Genomic DNA, 19,423 nt, shown 5'->3' with positions numbered 1-19,423 from the left:
ACACACACACACACACACACACACACACACACACACACACACACACACACACACACACACACACACACACACGTTTCTTCCTGACTCTAAGCCCAGGATTCTATCCACTATACCACAATAGCACATCTTCATCCATAAGCCCAGTCTTACCTGATCTCAGAAGAATCCCTAAGCAGGATTACGTCTGGTTAGTGTCTGGAGGGGAGATATGTAGCACTCCCAATAAAGTTATAATACATGTCAAATCTGAAATGTCTATTTTTTAATTACCCATACAATTAATCTCTTCCTTTTCTAAAAATAATCAAGAGATGAATGCTTTTTTTTTTTTGTCTTTTGTTAGGCAATGGGTTAAGTGACTTGCCCAGGGTCACACAGCTAGTAAGTGTCAAGTGTCTGAGGGAAGATTTGAACTCAGGTCCTCCTGTCTCCAGGGCCGGTGCTCTATCCACTGTGCCACCTAGCTGCCCCGATAAATACCTGTTTTAAAAAGTGCAATGAGGTCTAAGGAAAGAGTGATATTTAGCATAGGAACATAGGATTTAAAACTGGCAAGAACCTTAGGAATCATCTAGTTCATCCCCTTCATTTTATAGATGAAGCAGCTGAAAACCAGAAAACTTAAGTGTGTTTACCAATGTCATACAGGTAGTAGAAGCAGAATGTGAACCCAGGTCCTCTGAATCTAAAACTGACTGTCAAGTTTACTGTTTAGGTCTTTCTTCCAAGGGAATGGCTAAAATCCAGGGCTCTTTCTCTTAGACCACACAGCCTTGGTAAAGATGTCTTCGGGGCCTCAACATGAGTGACCTTTCCCTGAATTCAGTAAGCCTATGCTTTGTGGCAGCAGTGGCATTGGATGAATAGAAAGAAACTGGAAAACTATAACCTTACAATTAATGATATAGTTTATATATGAAATCTGTTTAAGCATGAATAAATCTTCACACAGGTAACACAGAAAGTCTAAGAAAATAAACCCGTGTCTCTAAATATTTAACAAGTCACAGATGCAGAGCACAGGGTAATGGTGACCGACACAATGGTATTAAAAATGAATTGGTAGAGGGAAGGAAAAGAGAGAAACCAAACCGTCTGACATAACTTGATTCAAACTTTCAATGGCTGCCCCTCCCCCTCACAGGATAAAGTCCAAACTTTTTTACTTAGCATTCAAGGTGGCCTCCAGCCTGACTTTTCAGTCAATCATATCTCCTGCTACTTTCCTTCATGGTCCCTTTATTCCAACCAGACTTTGATCCTTTGTCTCCTGCTCCTTCTGCTTTGCACGTGACATGCCCTCCACCTGGCAATGACTTCTTCCCTCCTCTCTTTTATATATGTCCCATCCTGTAAGATTCCGCTCATTTATATCCTTAAGACAATGATTGTCCCTTTCATGGAACCCCAGACATAACTGAGGATATGACATTTTATATACTGGACAGTGACCTTTCTTATAATATTTAACTTTTTGTGTCTAAGTCTTGTCTTTTCAAGTAAACTGTAACTTCAAGAATAGGGACTTTATTCTTATACTTTGCATACTGCTACATGTATTTCATAGTGGGCTCAAAAACACTACTGATAAGCTCGCAGGATTGGAAATTGGAGAGTTCATCTTGAAGATCATCAACACTCTCATTTTGTGGAGGAGAAAGTTAGGTCCCCTAGAGGTTGACTGCCCAAAGTCATATAGGTGGTAGTAAGTAGTAGATCTAGGAGCTGTACCCACATTTTTAAACTCCAGATAGAGCATTCTCTGCTTTACACAGTGCTGTCTTTGTTAAACAGCACAGACACCCTCCCCATCATGTTCTGGTCACCTTGATTTGATAAACAATGTCCAAAGCCTATGACCAAAGGTGTTTGTTGTATCTATGTTCATCAGCCTTTAATTTAAAACTATGAGATGGGACTGTATGACTTACTGTGACCAACAGAGCTGTCCCTTAGAGATTGGGTAACTCCTTCCCACCCCACCTTCTCCAATGTAGACCAGCCATTCATAAGAAGTCACTTCTCAGTTTCTAAGAGAAAGTTTGGGAAAATCATCCTGTTCTATGTCTGTTTATTTAATTACACATCAGAGAGATGACATTTAGCATTATGCTTAAGGAAAAGCTATAATACCTTGCTATCTTCATTTCTGACGGAAGTTAGGTCTTAGATTCATTCTTTATTGGCTTATACATTATCTGGGTAGCAAACAAATCATGGCTATTACACTGCAGGGTGTGTAGGGTGGTGGGGTGGTAGAGATGGAAAGGGTACAGGTGACATGACAAGAATAAATATACCCTCTCCTCTCATTTTCTGGGATAGGGATACAATTTTTACCTGACTGTGATGGAGGAAACTGAGTTAATGAAGAAGTCCTTTCCCGTTTCATAGGAGGACAGTAATTTCCATCTTCTTGGTCAGAATCTGCAAAGGATAATGGGAAAAAGGATATATATAAAATATATGTATATATGTATATATATATATGGTTGATCCCTTTTACAGATACTAATACATCCAATATCTGGCAGATTTCCTCACCTTCTCCATCTTCTGGACTTGAACTATCAGCCGATCTCTGAAATAAAAGCATAACAGGTGGTAAAACAGACTTGCCCTAATAATCCATTTAAGTCCTAAAATGAATAATAACCTACTACACTATCAAGACCTAAACTTATACTACACAATTTTTAAAATTACATTCAGAATTTCAACCAAAAGATCAAAGGATGATCATCACAATGAAACATTTCTGTATCTGGCTTATGAAAGCATAGATAAAAAAAACAACTTTTTTTTTAACCTACCTATAGAATATTTACAAAATAAAGATTAATCACCATTATCTTCATAAATTATGTTTTCACCTACTGGAGTATTACCCTAAGAGGCCAAACATATGAAAAGCTTCTATTTTCAAAATCACTTTGCCTATGACCAAAATATCACCACCTCTGCAATGGAGCCCAACAGGCTGTATAAAAGGCATGGAATACTAGCTCATTATGTATTCTTAACAAAGTAGAGATCCCTTAGTCTGAAGCCAAGCCATGAAAATCCACTCAGCAGGTCAGAACTATGGGGCTTGCCTTTGGTACAAAACGTTAAATTCCAGAACCAAAAATCGAATTTATCAAATATATTAAAGTAGATTACTTCTTGTAATCTAATTAATTGCCACAAGACATTAAATGAAAGCAAAATACAAATTTCCTCATTCTGACCCTAGATCTTAGAATTAAGACCCTAAGTCAGCAATGAAATTGACCTAATGAGATTTTTGAAATGATATTTTTAAATCCCTGACAAAAGAAACTTTTCTCAAAAAAGTCTAGTCCCAGAGCTTGAATTCACTGAAATAAATATTTATTAAGTGCCCAAACACAAGGTACTCTTTTACAGCTGACACTCCAGTGAGGTAACTAAAGTATCATCTACTATGTTTTGACCAGACACTTAATTTAGGAGCAAGAAGAATGCTGAGCTTTTAGATATTCAAGCAAATTATTCTGGTTTATGAGAAATGACATGATACTGTAGCCATAAAACCTTGAAACACAGCACCTTTCCCATTTGACTTTGACGCCCACTTTGAATAAACACATATTCTATAATGAGAAAATGAGGCATTTTAATCCAACAGAATTCCAAACTATATATGCTAGCAAGCTGAATATACAATACTGAATACAACGAGACAAATCACTGACAGCTAGCCCTGTAAGAAAACTCCTCTTTTTTAATTTTCTCCACTACTTCAACAGCTTCTTGATCTCACTGATATCAGGACCAGCTCCACTGGTATAGATTAAAATGCATTCATGCTTTGTCATCCTGTGAGAGAGACCTTTGCCCATATCCCTCCATATATCCATATGTGTGTGTGTATATATATATATATATCTTTCTAATGTGCAGGAGGCCCTCCCAAGTCCTTTAAAATATAATGCAGGCTACCTACCTCATTATCTCTCTCATTCATACTACAGATCATCCCACCTCTTTTTCCCATCTCTGACTGGCCCATCTATGTGACAATATGAAAAAAATTGCCATTAAATATACTTCAAACAGATTTCTATGTAACACTGGTCAGCTGGGCTATTAATGTATGGCATGAGAAATAACTGTCATATTAATACCATTACTGTCAGCAATAAAAGTCCTAGTTGCCAAACAGAAACGCTGGTTACCTCTTCTTGAGGGATACAAAGTACTATCATCTTTACAGAATCACAATCTCAGTGCTGGAAAGGTTCTAGCCCCACCTGTTCCTAACCACAGAGGTGTTCTACATATCAAAGAAGTGGATAAGCAGTCTCTGTCTCAAGATAGCCAATAAAGACTAAAGTCATTATCTCCTCTCAAGGCAGTCCATTCCACCTTCGGCAGCTCTGACCTGCTAGGAAATGTTTCTTTACATTAAACTGAAATCTAAGAGACTTCTCCCCTATTATTACTTGTTCTGCCCTTTGAGATCAAACTGAATAAGTCTCATCTTTCCTTCCACATGAAAACCCATCAAAGAGTTTAAGACAGATAATTATGTATTCTCTAATTTTTCTCTTTTCCAGGTTAAAAATCCTTAATCCCTTTACTGTTCTTCCTGAGGAATACACCCTAGTATTGCCTTTACCATCTGAGTCAACTTCCTCTGGATACGCACCATTCTGCCAATGTTCTTCCTAAAATGTGACACCAAAAATATACTTTATAGGATCTTAGGAATTAAAGCTAGAGAGGATTTTAAAAGGCCAATTCCCTCATTTTATAGATGAAGAAACTGAGGCCCAGAGAGGTGAAGGGACTAGTCCAAGCTCATACTGATAGGAAGTAGAGGAGCTAGGGTGCTCTTGGCTGAAATCTAGTTTTCTTTTCAATATAATCTGTTGTTCTGGCCAAGATTTCTGGTGGTTCTTTCCCTTTTCAATCCAGTACTTAGGTCAGTGAAAGTCCCCTACTCTCTAGATACCTGACCAGGGCAGAATGCAATGGGATTACTGCCTACCTTGTTCTGGACACTATCTCTATCAATGTAGCCTCATATAGAGTTAAGCTTCTTTTAGGGCCATGTTTCACTGTTAACTCACTGAATTTGCAATTCATCAAAACTCCCAGATAATTTTCACATGTCCAATGACCAACACACTTAAGAAGTAGATTTTTTAAACCTCATGTCCCTACATTTGTCCCTATTAAATTTTATATTACTTTGGCCCATTCTGAAGGAATGGGGAAATGATGGTATTCAGCAGCAAAAGTGATCGTTCTTAAAAGCTCAGGTTTGATGTCATCCCTCTGCCCATTTAATGAATTCCAGCGCTTCCCTGTTACATTCAGGATCAAACATAAAATCCTCTGTTTGGCATTCAACTTCCTTGCCCCTCTCCTACTTTTCTAGTCATCTTATACTTAATTCCCACCCACCACTCTTAACCCCATGTAATGTGCAATCTAGTGACACTGGCCTCTGTGTTGTTTTTCACACAAGACATTCCATTTTCAAACTGAAGGCATTTTCTCTGGCTTTCTCCCGTGCCTGGAATTCTCTCCCTCCTCATCTCTGCCTCTTGGCTTCTTTCACATTCCAGCTTAAAATCCTACCTTCTGCAAAATACCCTTCCCTCAAGCACCCTTAATGCTAGTGCCTTCCTTCTGTTGAATATCTGCAATTTATTCTATATGTGGTTTGTTTGTACATAGTTGTTTGCATATTGTTTCCCCCATTGGCCTGTGAGCTTCTTGAGAACAGAGACTGTCTTTTGTCTTTCTTTGTATTCCCAAGTGCTTAGCACAGTGCCTGGCACAGAGTAGGCAATTAATAAATATGTAGTGACTGACTGACATTCATCTGTGTTCACTGAGCCGTGCATCCTTTGGCATATCAGTTTCCTTATCTCTAAGACGAAGCTTGTGTTGGACTAGGTAGTTTCTAATATTTTATCATTCTCCAGTTCATGAGTCTCAAAGCAAACTCAAATTTAAATTAACCACATTTAATTAATCTTGAAAAAATATAAAACTTTGATCCCACAGTATCTTCCCGTATAGTCAAATAAAAAATGTTAGGCACATCTTTGGAGGGGCTAGAATCACTGGCTAAAAGGGTAAGGGAAGGGCCACATGCAGAGGAAGGAAGAAAGCAAAGACAGAAAAGAATAGGTAATACATGAGTGAAAGAGATGACAGAGAGGTATATAAATCCAGCACTGAGTAGCGATATTAGACTCTGGAGACGCTATCAACCAGTCAACAATAATTTATTTAGTACCTAATATTTATAAGGCCCTGTGCTAGTTGCTGGGGATACAAAGCCAAAACTCAAGCAACCCCAGCACTCAAACAGCAACTAGATCTAAGAAGTCCTGAAAAACCACTAAAATATGTGTAACAACATATGAAGCAAATATACAATCTGTACTGTGCATGTTATTTACAAAAACACAACATTTCAGCTACATTGTTACTTCAGTATAATTCAGTATAATTTCCCATTTGGGTAAATGACTTTTGCCAAGCATATGCTCAAAGACACCTGGTTTTATTTTTCAAACAAGAAAAACGGTGAACAATGATGGCATTCTGCACAAACCCAGTTCCAGCCCCTTCCTGATGTTCTCCTGGTCAGTATAGGATTTTATATTCTAGTTCCCAAAGAACACTCAGGCAATCTACATGAGCTCTCCATCTTTACTCTTTTCTCTTATTCCATGTCACTGAAAAGTACTTCCTCTTCTCTAAAGCTAGTTCAGTTAAATAAATCTTTAATTAATATTTGTTAAGAGCCTGCTATGTGAAAGGTTAAGGGAACAGAAAGATGCATTAAAAATTAGAGCACAGACTTAGCCTTTTGTAAAGGAGGGAGAATGAGACATGTTTACAATTATAATACAAAACAAACTTTTCTAAGTGAAAAAGAGAGATAAACAAAGTACTACAGAAATCTGGAAAGGAAGAGATCATTTTCATCTAGGGAAGGCTTCATGGAGATAGCATCTGAGCTGAGATATGGAAGGGACTGATTTCAATATGTAGAAATAACAAAGGGGGAGCAAAGTTCCAGAGAAAAGAGACGGCAATGCATTTTGATTTGAACATAAAATAGTAGGAATTGAAGATATAAAGGAAGATTGGAACTACACTGTGAAAGATAAATGAATGCCAAAATAACGTGCTCACATTTTATTTAGCAGGCAATGGAAAACACTGCCCTAGTCTTACTTTCTGCTTGAAGAGAGAAATAATACAACAGGAAGATTATTAAAGCTGCAGCACAAAAATGGATAGGAAAAAGTCAACACTACAGACAAAAAGATTAGTTACTATTTCAGTAATTCAGGTGAGGGATGATAATGGTCTGAAGTGAAAATAGAGAGATATCGCGGACTGTGGAATATGATTTGGCATATGATTGAACATTGGGAATAAGTATATCTAGGAGACTTGATGATTTCAAGATTAAGGGCCTGGTAAACTGAGATTTACCAACAGAAACAATTAACATATCAAGGAGAAGACAAGGACACCCACAAAAATGGACATACTGGGGGAAGGCCAAGTTTAGTTGGGGAAGAGGAACTCTACTTTGGATAAACTAAGTTTGCCAAGTCAATGGAACTTAGGAGTACAGACGTCTAGACTTGGTTTTGTTTTGTTTTGCTTTTTGGTGAGGCAATTGGGGTTAAGTAACTTGCCCAGGGTCACACAGCTAGTAAATGTCATGTGTCTGAGGTCTCATATGAACTGTGGTCCTCGTAACTCCAAAGCCGGAGCTCTATTCACTGCGCCACCTAGCAATGCCCCCCTTCCCAGATTTGTTTTAAAGGTCCAAAAGAATGGAAATCAAATAATGGCTAGGACCATTATGCAGAGTGGATGAAATAATGACAGCCAATGATAGAGCTTCTCATTTCCTATTTTACTTCTGTTTTCTCTGTCACGGAGAATGATCTTCAAGGACAGAACAAAAACAGCTAACAGAATTCATGCCCAAGATTAGTAGGAAGATGTTAAGAGGCTTCTAGCTGCCCTTGAGGAGGTCAAGTCACCAGGCCCAAATGAATGAAAGGGCAAATGTAATTGCTGAACAACAGTCATTGATCTTTTCAAGATCATAAAAATATACTGGCAATATAGCAAGAGTTTGGAGATAGACAAATGTTGTCTTGATTTTTCTTTAAAAAAAAAGAAAAGAAAAAAGGGGGGGGGGTCTGTAAAATTATAGACCAGAGTGCTTGGATTTAATTTCTAAGCAAAACTCTAGAAAATGTTAATACTACCTAGTATTTACAAAGCACTTTAAGGTATGCAAAGCACTTTACAATTATCTCATTATCTTCACAACAACCCTGGGAGGTAGGAGGTATGAGTACCCCCACTTTATAGATGAGGAAGCTGAGGCTGAATAAGATTAAATAACTTGCCCATGGTCAGACAGCTAGTAAGCGCCTGCGGCAGAATTTGAATTTAAGTCTTCCTGATTCTAGGCCCAGAACTCTATTGCAGCCATCTAGGAGTTTTTTTAGGAATATTCTGTGAAAGTCTAGAAAAGGAAGCAATAATAAAATAAAAACAGATTCATCAAGAGCTCATTTCCTTTTTTTTTTTTTTTATTGACAAAGCTATTAAATTTGAAGATCAGGGCAATGCTGTAAATGTAACTTACCAAGATTTTAGTTAAACAGTTTCCAAAGTCTCCTGTGTTGTTTTTATGGAAAGGATGGGGAGATATGGACTGTCAGGTCAGCAAACTATAAGTCCATGAACAAAGAATTTTATTTTTAATATTTTTAAATACAATAAAACATTACTGCCCTCTACCACAATAAGAAGATTCACAGTTGGTTGAATGGTCAAACCCAAAGAAGACTGATTAATGGTTCAACCCAGAAGGTCTTCAGTAGAGTGCCCCAGGGATCTGTGCTTGGCCCTAAGCTATTTGACATTTTTATTAACGACCTGGATAAAGGTATGGATGGCATACTGATCAAATCTGGAGATCACACACAACTGGAAAGCGAAGCTAATACAATCAATGACAGAGTCAGGATTGAAAAAAATCTTGAGAAGCTGCAAGAATGGACCAAATCAAATAAGACAAATTTTTAAATTCTGGTCTGGACCTGTGCTTTTATCACTGTAGAAAACTCTTGGTGAAGAAACTTCTACTTCCCAAGAAAATCAACAGTTGCAATTGATTTGCCCATGGCATTCCTAATTCCAAGAGTAGTTCTCTATCCACTATGCTAAACTGCCAGAAATATAACAGAGACAAATGTAAAAACAAAAAAAATTAAAAATCAACTTCATAAGCAAAAGATGGGAGAGGCCTGTCTAATAAGCAATCTGAAAAAGATGCGGGAGTTTTGGTGAACTGCAGGCTTGAGGAGTACACTGTGATATGGCATCTAAGAAAACTCATCAAACCTTGGACAGCAGTGAGAGAGGCACAACATCCAGAACAGGGAGGAAATAGCCCCATTTTGTTCTGCTCTGGTCAGACCCTAGCTGGGGCATTCAGGTCTGGATGCATTTTGAAAGGACATAGTGGCTATAGGAGGTCAATAAAAACCATGAAGGGCCTTGAATTCATACCATATAAATATTAGTTGAAGGAATTAGAGGTGTTCAGTCTGGATAAAAGAAGACTTGGGGAGGAGAGAAGGATGAGAAGGGGGAAAGGGAACATTACAAGTACTTAAGTATTTAAAGGGCCCTCATGTAGAAGCGAGATCAGAAACTTGTTCTGTTTTGTTCCCTGAGTGCAAAATCAGAAGCACTAGGTAGAAGTTGAAAAGAATCAAATTTGGACTCCATAAAGGGATAAACTTTCCAACAATGAGCACTGTGCCAAAAGCTTTCCTTCAGGTTCTGGGTTCCCATTCATAGGAGATCTCCAAGCAAAAAGCTGGAAGACCACTTGTCAAATTTATTGTAGGAGAATTGAGGTATGGGTTGAATTGAATTGGTCTCAGAGGTCACTTCCAACGATTAGATTGTGTGAGATGATAACCAAAACAATAACAATGAATCTGGCTGCTGAGTCAATGTGTATATGGGTCAAGGATAGAGTCATGAGAGGCAATCACATTTAAGGAGAACAAAATTGAGAAGGTAATGAAGCAGACTGAGATGGCTTTGTCAGTGGGATAACAGAACTACATAAATGTTAAATGTTATGTGGCAGAAGGCAAGGCAGGAGTGAACATCAAGGAACAAAGAGATACTCTCTATCCCATTCCTTACTGACTTGTAAGGAACATCTTTACCATTCCTAACATTTCGCTCTCTAGAAGCTTCAATATCTCCTTTTGGCTTCAAAGATGCAAGCACAGATCGCTGTTCTGTTTGTTTGTTTTGCTTTTTGGTGAGGCAATCAGGGGTTACACAGCTAGTAAGTGTCAAGTGTTTGAGGCTGGATTTGAACTCAAGTCCCCCTGACTCCAAGGCCAGAGCTCTACCCACTGCACCACCTAGCTGCCCCCGAGATCTCTCTTCTGACTTGAAAAACTACTCATTCTAGCCATGTTCCTATTTTCCTCCTTCCTTTCACCGTCACACACCTCCAATGAATCATCTCCAATGAATATTTACATTTCCTCACCCCTTAACTTCCTATACCTTCACTTGTCTGTCCTACATATCTAGTAAAACTTCTCTTTTAAAAGTAACTAATCAGGGCAGGTAGGTGGTAAAATGGATAGAGAGCACTGGCCCTGGAGGCAGGAGGACCTGAGTTCAAATCCGACCTCAGACAGTTGACACTAGCTGTGTCACCCTGGGCAAGTCATTTAACCCTGACTGCCTCACCAAAAAGGAAGGAAGAAAAAAAAAAGGAATTCCAATGTGTTTCAAACCAGTCATCTTGTTTCCCACACAGGCTCTCCCTTCCAAATTCCTTGTCTCTATAAATAATATCACTATTGTCTCCAACCAACCAAGCTAGAAATCAACTTACACACCCTTCTTCTTCATCCCCTTTAACCAATTAAGCCCTGTTGATTAAATTCGTCTTTTAAAATATCTTTCTCCCAACTATAGCTAGTCCAAACACACAGTGCCTTATTACTGGAATAAGAATTCAACACCTTTCTAACTTGACTAACTCCCTGACTCGTTTCTCTCCACCCACCCATACTGTCAATCATCTTATTTAAGCATTGCTGGTTTCACTTTAATTCTCGATTCAAAAACCTACACTACCTCCCCATAACAAAGAAAAACTCCTTTCTAAATACTACCTATCCTTTATGGCCCAGTGAAAGTATACTCCCTGTAGACAGTCTGCTAATAGCTGTTGGTGATCTCTCCTTTACCTTATATTCTCACACATAATTTAACAGTTACATACTATCTTTCTATCACTAAAGTCCTCCCTTGATGCCTTAAGATAATATGGAGGAAGGAATGGGCTGAAACCAGCTAGCATCCAAGTGTTAAATTTTCAGTGTGAGCTTGATTTATTGTTTTGTTGATTATTTGGACTTAACAAAGTAAAGGAAAAAAATGTTAATAATTTAAGTATGCACATGGGGCTGTGGGGTGAAGAGGGAGCTGGTTGTTAAACATTTACCAGGACACCCCTGCGTGAAAATGGGAGCTCTTGAAGGCATTCTGTTGAAGCCCATACTTCAGCAGATCCTATAGCAAGATGAAAAAGGTACCGTGGTAATAGTACTGTCCCAGCCTAGCCCAGCTGAGTTTGGGAAAGTTAATCACAGAAGGTCTAACTCCAAGTGATAAATGTTTTTGGCCATAGCAATTAGCAAAACTAAAGCATGAAAAGATTGTAATCTGCACCAGTGGAGGTAGTATGTATATTGATAAAAATACAAATGTTTTCAAGTACTAAAATATACTGTCTTTAATAGTTCACTAATTATCTCGTGTGCCTGCTTAGTCTTCTTCCTAAGTAGATGAGTACCTCCCTGATATAAAGGAAAAATGTCTAATACTCCTTTCACATCCCCACCACAACATCTCACTTGTCAAATTACTTGAACCAAAGCAAATGTTGACATCGATCATTTCACAAGCCTGTATTGCAATGAGGTAGCTCTGAAATTAAAGGCAGTTTAGATAGCTCTTGATCTACAACAAAAATGTTATTACACTCCTGTGTTTCTGAAAATATCTGAGCTCTTCCTTCAGTGAAGCAGTAATGAAGTTTGTTAAAGCCAACTGAAATCTACAAATAACTATTTCTATCACTGAAGCAGACCCATACCAGTGAAATGGAGGGGTCCAGTAAAATACAGGCTCCTTAAAGAGGAGAAACTATTTAATTTTTGTATCCCTAACTTCTAGCATAGTATCTTGCACATAGTAGATGCTTAATAAATGTTTGCTGAATTATTAACTGGAATGCTGCTACCTGAAGAAGGCTAAGTTGACAGTGAATGGGAAGAAAAGTAGAGCTTCTACAACCAATATTAATGGGGAAATTCTACAACTCTAGTGAAAACCTCCATCTTATATGCTGAAACATACATAAATTGTCTAAAATGATTCAGCTGAAAGCAAGAGAAAATTAAATCAATCAACTCTCTATTATGCAGTGGGGCAGATAACATGAACACCCAAAACCGGTCCAATGTCTTCAACTGGTCCCTCAGTATTCAATTTCTTCCTACTTTCTATTTAGATTTCTATTGTCTTTTCCAATTCTAAATCTATGAGTCTAAGCTCCCATAATATATGTTGAGGACAGACAGCATCACTTGATGCCCACCCTCTGTCTAAAATTACTATTTTTTTAGAGGCAGCTAGGTGGCGCAGTGGATAGAGCACTGGCCCTTAAGTCAGGAGGCCCTGAGTTCAAATGTGGCCTCACACCAAACATTTGACACATACTAGCTGTGTGACCTTGGGCAAGTCACTTAGCCCTGATTGCCCCACTAAAAATAAATAAATAAATAAATAAAATTACTAGTTTTTTTTAGTTCACCTGTCCCAAAAGAAGATTTAATAATATCATACCTCATATTTACAAAGTGCTTTGCTATTTTCAAAGAACTTTCACATATATCACCACATCTGAACACCACAATCACTTTGTGAGGTTGGAAGTAGGACAGGTATTATTATCCCTATTTTACAAAAGAAAAAAGGCTCAAAAGGGAGGTGACTTGCCCAAGGTCACACAGCTTGAAAGTGACAGAGCCAGAATTTAATCCCAGGTCTTCAGACTCAAAGGCTAATGCTTGGAAGGGAAGCAAGGTCTTAGCCCATTTCAAGTTTCCTCTGGGCAGGAATAAATTAAGATACTCTTAACCAAACAAAAGATTTTTTAAAAAACTTAAGTACTGTAGGTAATTATGTTATTATGTTCTTGAATGCAAAATTGGGGAAGAAGGGAGAGAAAAGGGGCTGTGTTAATTTTGATATATGTGTATAAATAAACCCCCATGAAAATAACTTGCAATACACTCTATTCATTTCTTTTTAACCCCCTTAAACTATTATCTACTAGTGCCATCATTAAAGTTTTCTTTTCCTCTGGAATCAGTCTAAAATCCCAAAGGAATTCATTTTGCCCCACCCTACTCTTAATAAAGAAACTAAAAAGTAGTTAACTTACATATAGAGAACACTTTATTTAAAAAAAGAAAAAAGGTAGATGACCCAGATAATCACCCTCCTAACACTGTCCTGGAAGATGGCACAGAATGAACTTCCTAATTAGTTCAAAGTTGTGAAATGCCATTTCTTAGGCAAATCACTAAAACATTTGGGAAATATAGTGGTGACAGTACAAAATCACTGTATAAGGAGAAAAAGTCTCAGAGAAATAATCATTTGCTTTAAGATGGCACACTGGAATACCCTTTCACTACTGCTAAAAGTTTTATCGGTCCTGCAACTTTAGGGAAAATATGCAGAGGTAGCCACCTTACAAGTTTCTTCTGTTGGAGTCAGAGCTTTCTCTGCCCAGGAACCAGTCGTAGCCCTGGTTGAATGAGGCCAGATTCTCTGAGGTGGATTAGTCCCTGTAGTCGAATATGACTCAGATGTAACCTCTAATCCAGCATGAGACTGTAGACTTGGAAGGCTTCTGTCCTTTGTATAAAGGATGAAATGGCATAAATAATAGTAGTTTTTATTAAAAAAAAAAAAAAAAAGCATCCTCCCCCCTCCCCACAGCTCCTGATGCCTTCCATCTGGCTTAGGCTTATGATAGAAAGGCACTGGCCAATGCAAAGTCCAATTATCAAATCAAAATGTTACCCCTTAGTCTTAGTGGCTCATAATATCTAGGGCTGAAGAAGGACTAGGAGGAGAACTGGGCCAGCCCTCTATTCCTCAATCTCTCTCTAGGTTTCAAGCAAAATAGAAGTACAGTACCCAGTAGTTAAATGCTATGGAAATAAAGATGGAGTAAAAGCAAGAAAAATCTCACTTTCCACCCAAGGGAAGAAAGAAAAGGGCAACTACTTCAAATCAAATCCTTACAGAAGATCCTGGAAAAGAAGTAGATAGCTTGTTTATAAATATACCATCACTGCCACCCCACCTCCTAATGCTCAAAGAATTCTAGGTTTGGACTCAAAAGACCTCAGCTCACATTCTGGTTCTGTCACTTACTAGCTGTATGACCTTGGACAAGTCACCTGTCCTCTCTGGGCCTCGGTTTCCTCCTTGTAAAATGAAGGGATTAGTTAGGATCAGGTTTTCTTAACCTGAGAGAGATTTCAGCAGATCCATGAACTTGGATAGGAAAAAAAAGGTACATCCTTATTTTCACTAGCCTATAACTGAAAGTGAACATTTCCTTCAATTACTTAAAAACATTATTCTATGAAAGTGTTCACTGGCCTCAATGGATTGCTGGAGGGATCCAGGACACACACACACAAAACTTAAAACTCTTTGGTATGGGTGATCTCTAAGATCTCTTTTAGATTTAATATTCAGTGACTTTGTGATCACAGTTAGAAGATCTATTTGGTTATCTAAAATGAGTTACAAGTATTTTCTGTTTTTATTCTGCCCACACATTATTTATTTTGACAATCATTTTTCTATTGACTGACTAGCCAGTCTTCTTTTATAAAATAGCAGATAAACAGACATTTCTGTTTCTTGGAATGAGGGATCTAGTTCAGAAATTCTTACCAAGACAAAAGCACATAATTGCTAAGCTAAAAGGTAAAGGTCTGAATTAGAATCATTTAATAAGGCAAAATCCCATAAAAGACATTGTTTGAGAGTAAAGGAGGTACTTGCTTTTCAACTTCTGTTACAGGAATCAGAAAGTAAAAGGTGGTTTTCCACCAAGAGTGTCAATCTAAAATGTTTCAAGAAGGCTTATACAGCTCCCTAGATTTGGTTCTGATGGACTGCCTCAACCTAGTAATATGATGAATTTTAGAAAATGTCTTGTTTCTTATGACTAATACAACAACCAATACAACAAGTCTTCTATCTTTTGACCACAAGGGAGCTGGAAGGAACTTTTCTTAGTATTAGATCCTCATTGGCTAATGTTCTGATTCATATAAATAACAATAATCTTTTATATCTAGCAATATATGATAAAAATTCTAGTTTTCTCTGGTTTTTAAGTATTCCCAGTATCAGGAAATAAAGGAGGGCAGAATAAAGCATGATGGATGATGTCAGGATAAGTAGGTTATTTTTTGAAGTCTATTTCACTAAAGAACTGGTTAGTACTTAATCTTTGGATACTTTAAAGTCTCTGTAATGCCAACAACATGATTCAAGTGTAGAGAGGTTGTGATCTGGATCTATGTAGGTAGTGGCCATAAGATCATGGGGGTATCCTTAGTAGATGGTCTTTACAAGTTGCAGCACCTTGGAATTCAAGTCCATGTAAAATCATCTTCTACCTCATCTGGAATTTAAAAATTTAGGTTTTTTTTTCGTGTGCAGTGAGGGGAATTATCTAGCCTGAATCTGTGGCCCAAGTAACTGCTGACTCCATGTAGGTACTATGAAAATACCATTACAGGGGAAAAAGGACCATTTTTTTTTCTGACTAAGAGAGTAACTCAGAAATGACCTTCAATAAACAGCTTCCCATAAATTGGTTTCTTCACATGTTGATGCTTCTTAGGATTCTGTTTCAGAATGCCTTGAAATGAAGTCTGACCCTTTGCTTGTCAATATAATAGCTGACTGAATTTCTAAGAATTAGAATCTTTAATCACAGGTTCATGAGTTTCAGGTTTAATCTGTTTTGCATAATGATTACAGATATTTTCACATATAAGATTTTGAGGAAAGTGCCAAATGCTTCATATAAAGTATAACACTCTTTGGTGGGAGTGTCCAACTGGAAGAAAAAAAGCATCGAAATATAAAAACCATACAAAACACTTTGAAGATTAGCTAAAGTAGCAAAATTTCCAAAAATTAAACTTTTTTTAACTTTAATTTCAAAATTCTGACTTCAAATTATTTAGATATTGAGTCTTACCTATCCTATTCTTCTTGAGAACCAGGATGCTAGTGAAGTATATCAAAATCCTGCTGGATGGATGCATCTGTTGGATAAATATTATCTGTTCTTGGGAGAACAAGAAGATGCTAGAAAACTTGTAATTTATCTTTCGGTATACACTAAAGTCAAAGTTGGAATAATGAACAATATGAAACCTAGGATAACTGTTTGGGAGTTCCTTGGCAAGAAACTATCTTCTGTTTATTCCCTTCTGTTCATGTTGGTTCTCATATACCGTGTACTAGCACACCAGTCCTATGAGAAGGCTTGCTGTCCAATGATACTTGGATGAAGCTAGCTGTTCAGGCGAGCATAAATTCACTTCACTGAGCAAAACCTCATATTCCTAAAAAACTAGTTTTTGTTATAGGCCTTGGCACATGACGATGATGATGATGATTTCTTCAGCACTTAACTGCTTCTTTCAAAATGCTGCTCCTATGTAAACACGACCATCTCCTCTACCTGAAAGTCCAAGTATTTGACAATTACAGTTGATTTAACAATCTTCTTAGAAACCTGAGTCTTTCGCATTGAATAAAATACATAAGAGATAGCTTAAGGCAAGAAAGATATGGAATAAGAATTCATATTTTGTACTTCTGAGGTTCCTTTCACTTCCAAATGTATGATCCTTTCAGGAATGCTGGTTTTTTTAGTTCAGTACTTCATTGAAATTTGAGGTCCTCTAAAGTCTCTTAAAAACAAAACAAAACAAAACAACTTTCTCCCTTGATTCACAGGAACTAGAAGATGAAAGTATAGTTTTTTTCTGTAGAAACTTGTTCTTTGATAATGAAACAATTTGGTTTTCCCCAAGTAGAACTGTACCCACCAAACTTTACAAACTTAAAATGTTTTGTGTTTTGAACTGGCTCTCTTAAGCCTAAAAAGTCTTAATACAAAGGATAAATTCATCTATATTCAGAGGACTCTTTTCCTCTTCTTGATGTGACTGAAAGACAGCAGTCTACTTAAGTTCTATTCTGAAAACAATCTATCTTGCAATCAATCCTACTCAAACTGAGTTAGAAAATTCCCCTTCTAGCTCAAAGGAACACCTGCTTTTTGGATTTATGAGGCATTCAAGAATAATGTCCAAGTTCAGAAACAAAAGAGACAAATGGTAAAGAAGAGTGTCTTGGCTTGAGAAGATTCGATTTTGCTACCTACTTCTTTTATCATTCTTTTTTTTCTGTTTGTTTTTCCAGGGGAAAAACAAGTTTCTATGGGCATACTCCATTAGAAAAGGAAAATAATCTCTGCTGACTTTTTTTATTTAAATAAAGTAAACTAGAAGGGGCTGAATAACCTTCTGCTACTTTCCTCTAAGTTAGCATCAACTGTGAGTTATTCTAGGGCTTGGATCCAGGAGAACAAAGGAAAGGGGCCAGGGATATTCTTGTTTGGGATACCCTGAGCAGTAGTAGTACTGGGTAGATTTGAACTTACCCCTGCCAGTTCTTGTTGAATAGAAGTAGGCCGGGCTTCAGAAGCGGGAGGCGGAGAAGTGCTGGCTGAGGCACTAGCGAGAATGGGAAGCTCTAAGGCATGCTCACCAGCTGACTCTGTGTGACCCATACCATGGTGGGGGGACTCAGCCTCCCCCTGAGGCTCCTCTCCCGAATCCGACAAGCCTTTTTGCTCTGCAGAGGACTGGGAGCAAAAAAGACAATTTTCCTTCAATGCAAAAGCTGCAAAATGGGGAGCGGTTGTCACAGTGCCAGGACGTCTAAACCTTTAGTTAACTTTTGCCAATTACTGGGAGGAGCTGCTCCAGGAGGAAGTGCCAACAAGCACACACTGAACAGGTCTGAGAACCTGTTTAACAAATAAGGCCTTCTAAATCAATAGCAGAGAAAATAAACCAGCTTGGATCTGCTGCCAATTTGACTCTGCTAGAAGCTGTCGCGTAGGATCCAGGAAGTCTGGGGCTTGGTTTTCAAAATTTCCAATGAAATCCCCATACCTGACAGTTATTTGACAGCTTCCTCTAACTAAGGTAGCTGTGGCATGGTGGATAAAGCACTGGATTTGGAGTCAGAGAACCTGGTTTCAATTCTCAACTCTGCTACTACCTACGTGGATCCTTGAACAAGGTACTTCCCCTTTCTAGGACAAAATAATATCTAAAGTCTTTTCCAGTTCTAAATTCCATGATCCTATTTTTTCAGTCTGTGGTACTCAAAAACAAGAATACAGGTGTTCCCTCCTCTCATTCCTGGTTTAGAGTGACTGTGGATAGAATCTAACTGAAATGAAAATGCGTATGTATTGAGGGTATGGAGAGGGTTGTTGAGTTTAGGAAAATGGACTAAGCTCAGCAAACCAACACAACCAAAGCATCTTGGGAAAAGGGTTTAAGTCTGATAACCTACAAGCCCTCTTCCTATCCCTTTACCATTCTTTGAAGTGGGGAATCTGGATTCTAAAAGAATAGCTTTAAACTGACACTACCAGTAGGGGATAACAATTTCATGGGATTTCTCCCCAGACTCATTTTACAGGGATTTAGGCATAATTTACTGACTGAACTTAGATTTGTTTTCAAATACCATTAAATCTGAGAATCTCAAAATTTGGAAAGGTAGCCCAAGGTACACAGAAATCTGGTCACCAACATTCCTAATAAGTGGTCTCTTGGCATACCTCTAGTGAGAGTACAGATGAATGACTAGCACTCGTTTTATCTCTTCCTTCATTCTGAATTGTAATTCTTAGGAAGTTCTTCCTTACATTTATTTGAAATATACCTTCTACCCACTGCTTCTAGTTCTGCCCTCTGAGGCCAAGAAGAACAAGTCATATCCTTCTACTCCATGACAGCCCTTCAACACTGGAAGAGGGCTCTCAAGCATTCCTAGTTCCTTTAACAGATTCTTGCATTACATGGTTTTGAGATTTCACAAGGGGGTATAATTGCCAAACGAGTGGTACAGACACTAAGTCCTGCTT

The 19,423-nt window shown here is 38.0% G+C and overlaps 1 protein-coding gene across 11 annotated transcripts in view; it reads right to left on the bottom strand.

Moving 5' to 3' along the window:
* Nucleotides 1-19,423, bottom strand: part of RANBP3 (RAN binding protein 3) — an 85,308-nt gene that overhangs the window by 42,158 nt on the left and 23,727 nt on the right. For 5 of the 11 annotated variants that reach the window (XM_027851214.1, XM_027851215.1, XM_027851217.1 and 2 more), the window contains exons 3-6: nt 17,921-18,124; nt 13,897-14,064; nt 2,545-2,581; nt 2,341-2,427 (exon numbers count right to left, since the gene is read on the bottom strand). In XM_027851214.1, the coding sequence (XP_027707015.1) occupies nt 2,341-2,427; nt 2,545-2,581; nt 13,897-14,064; nt 17,921-18,124 (496 nt within the window). The remainder of the gene's footprint in view (nt 1-2,340; nt 2,428-2,544; nt 2,582-13,896; nt 14,065-17,920; nt 18,125-19,423) is intronic. The other 6 variants (XM_027851219.1, XM_027851220.1, XM_027851221.1 and 3 more) reach the window with 2 other exon arrangements.

This window comes from Vombatus ursinus, unplaced genomic scaffold (assembly GCF_900497805.2).
Source record: "Vombatus ursinus unplaced genomic scaffold, bare-nosed wombat genome assembly UNPS02009173.1, whole genome shotgun sequence".
Classification (NCBI taxonomy): Eukaryota; Metazoa; Chordata; class Mammalia; order Diprotodontia; family Vombatidae; genus Vombatus; species Vombatus ursinus.
This window is presented reverse-complemented; position numbering and strand designations above follow the sequence as displayed.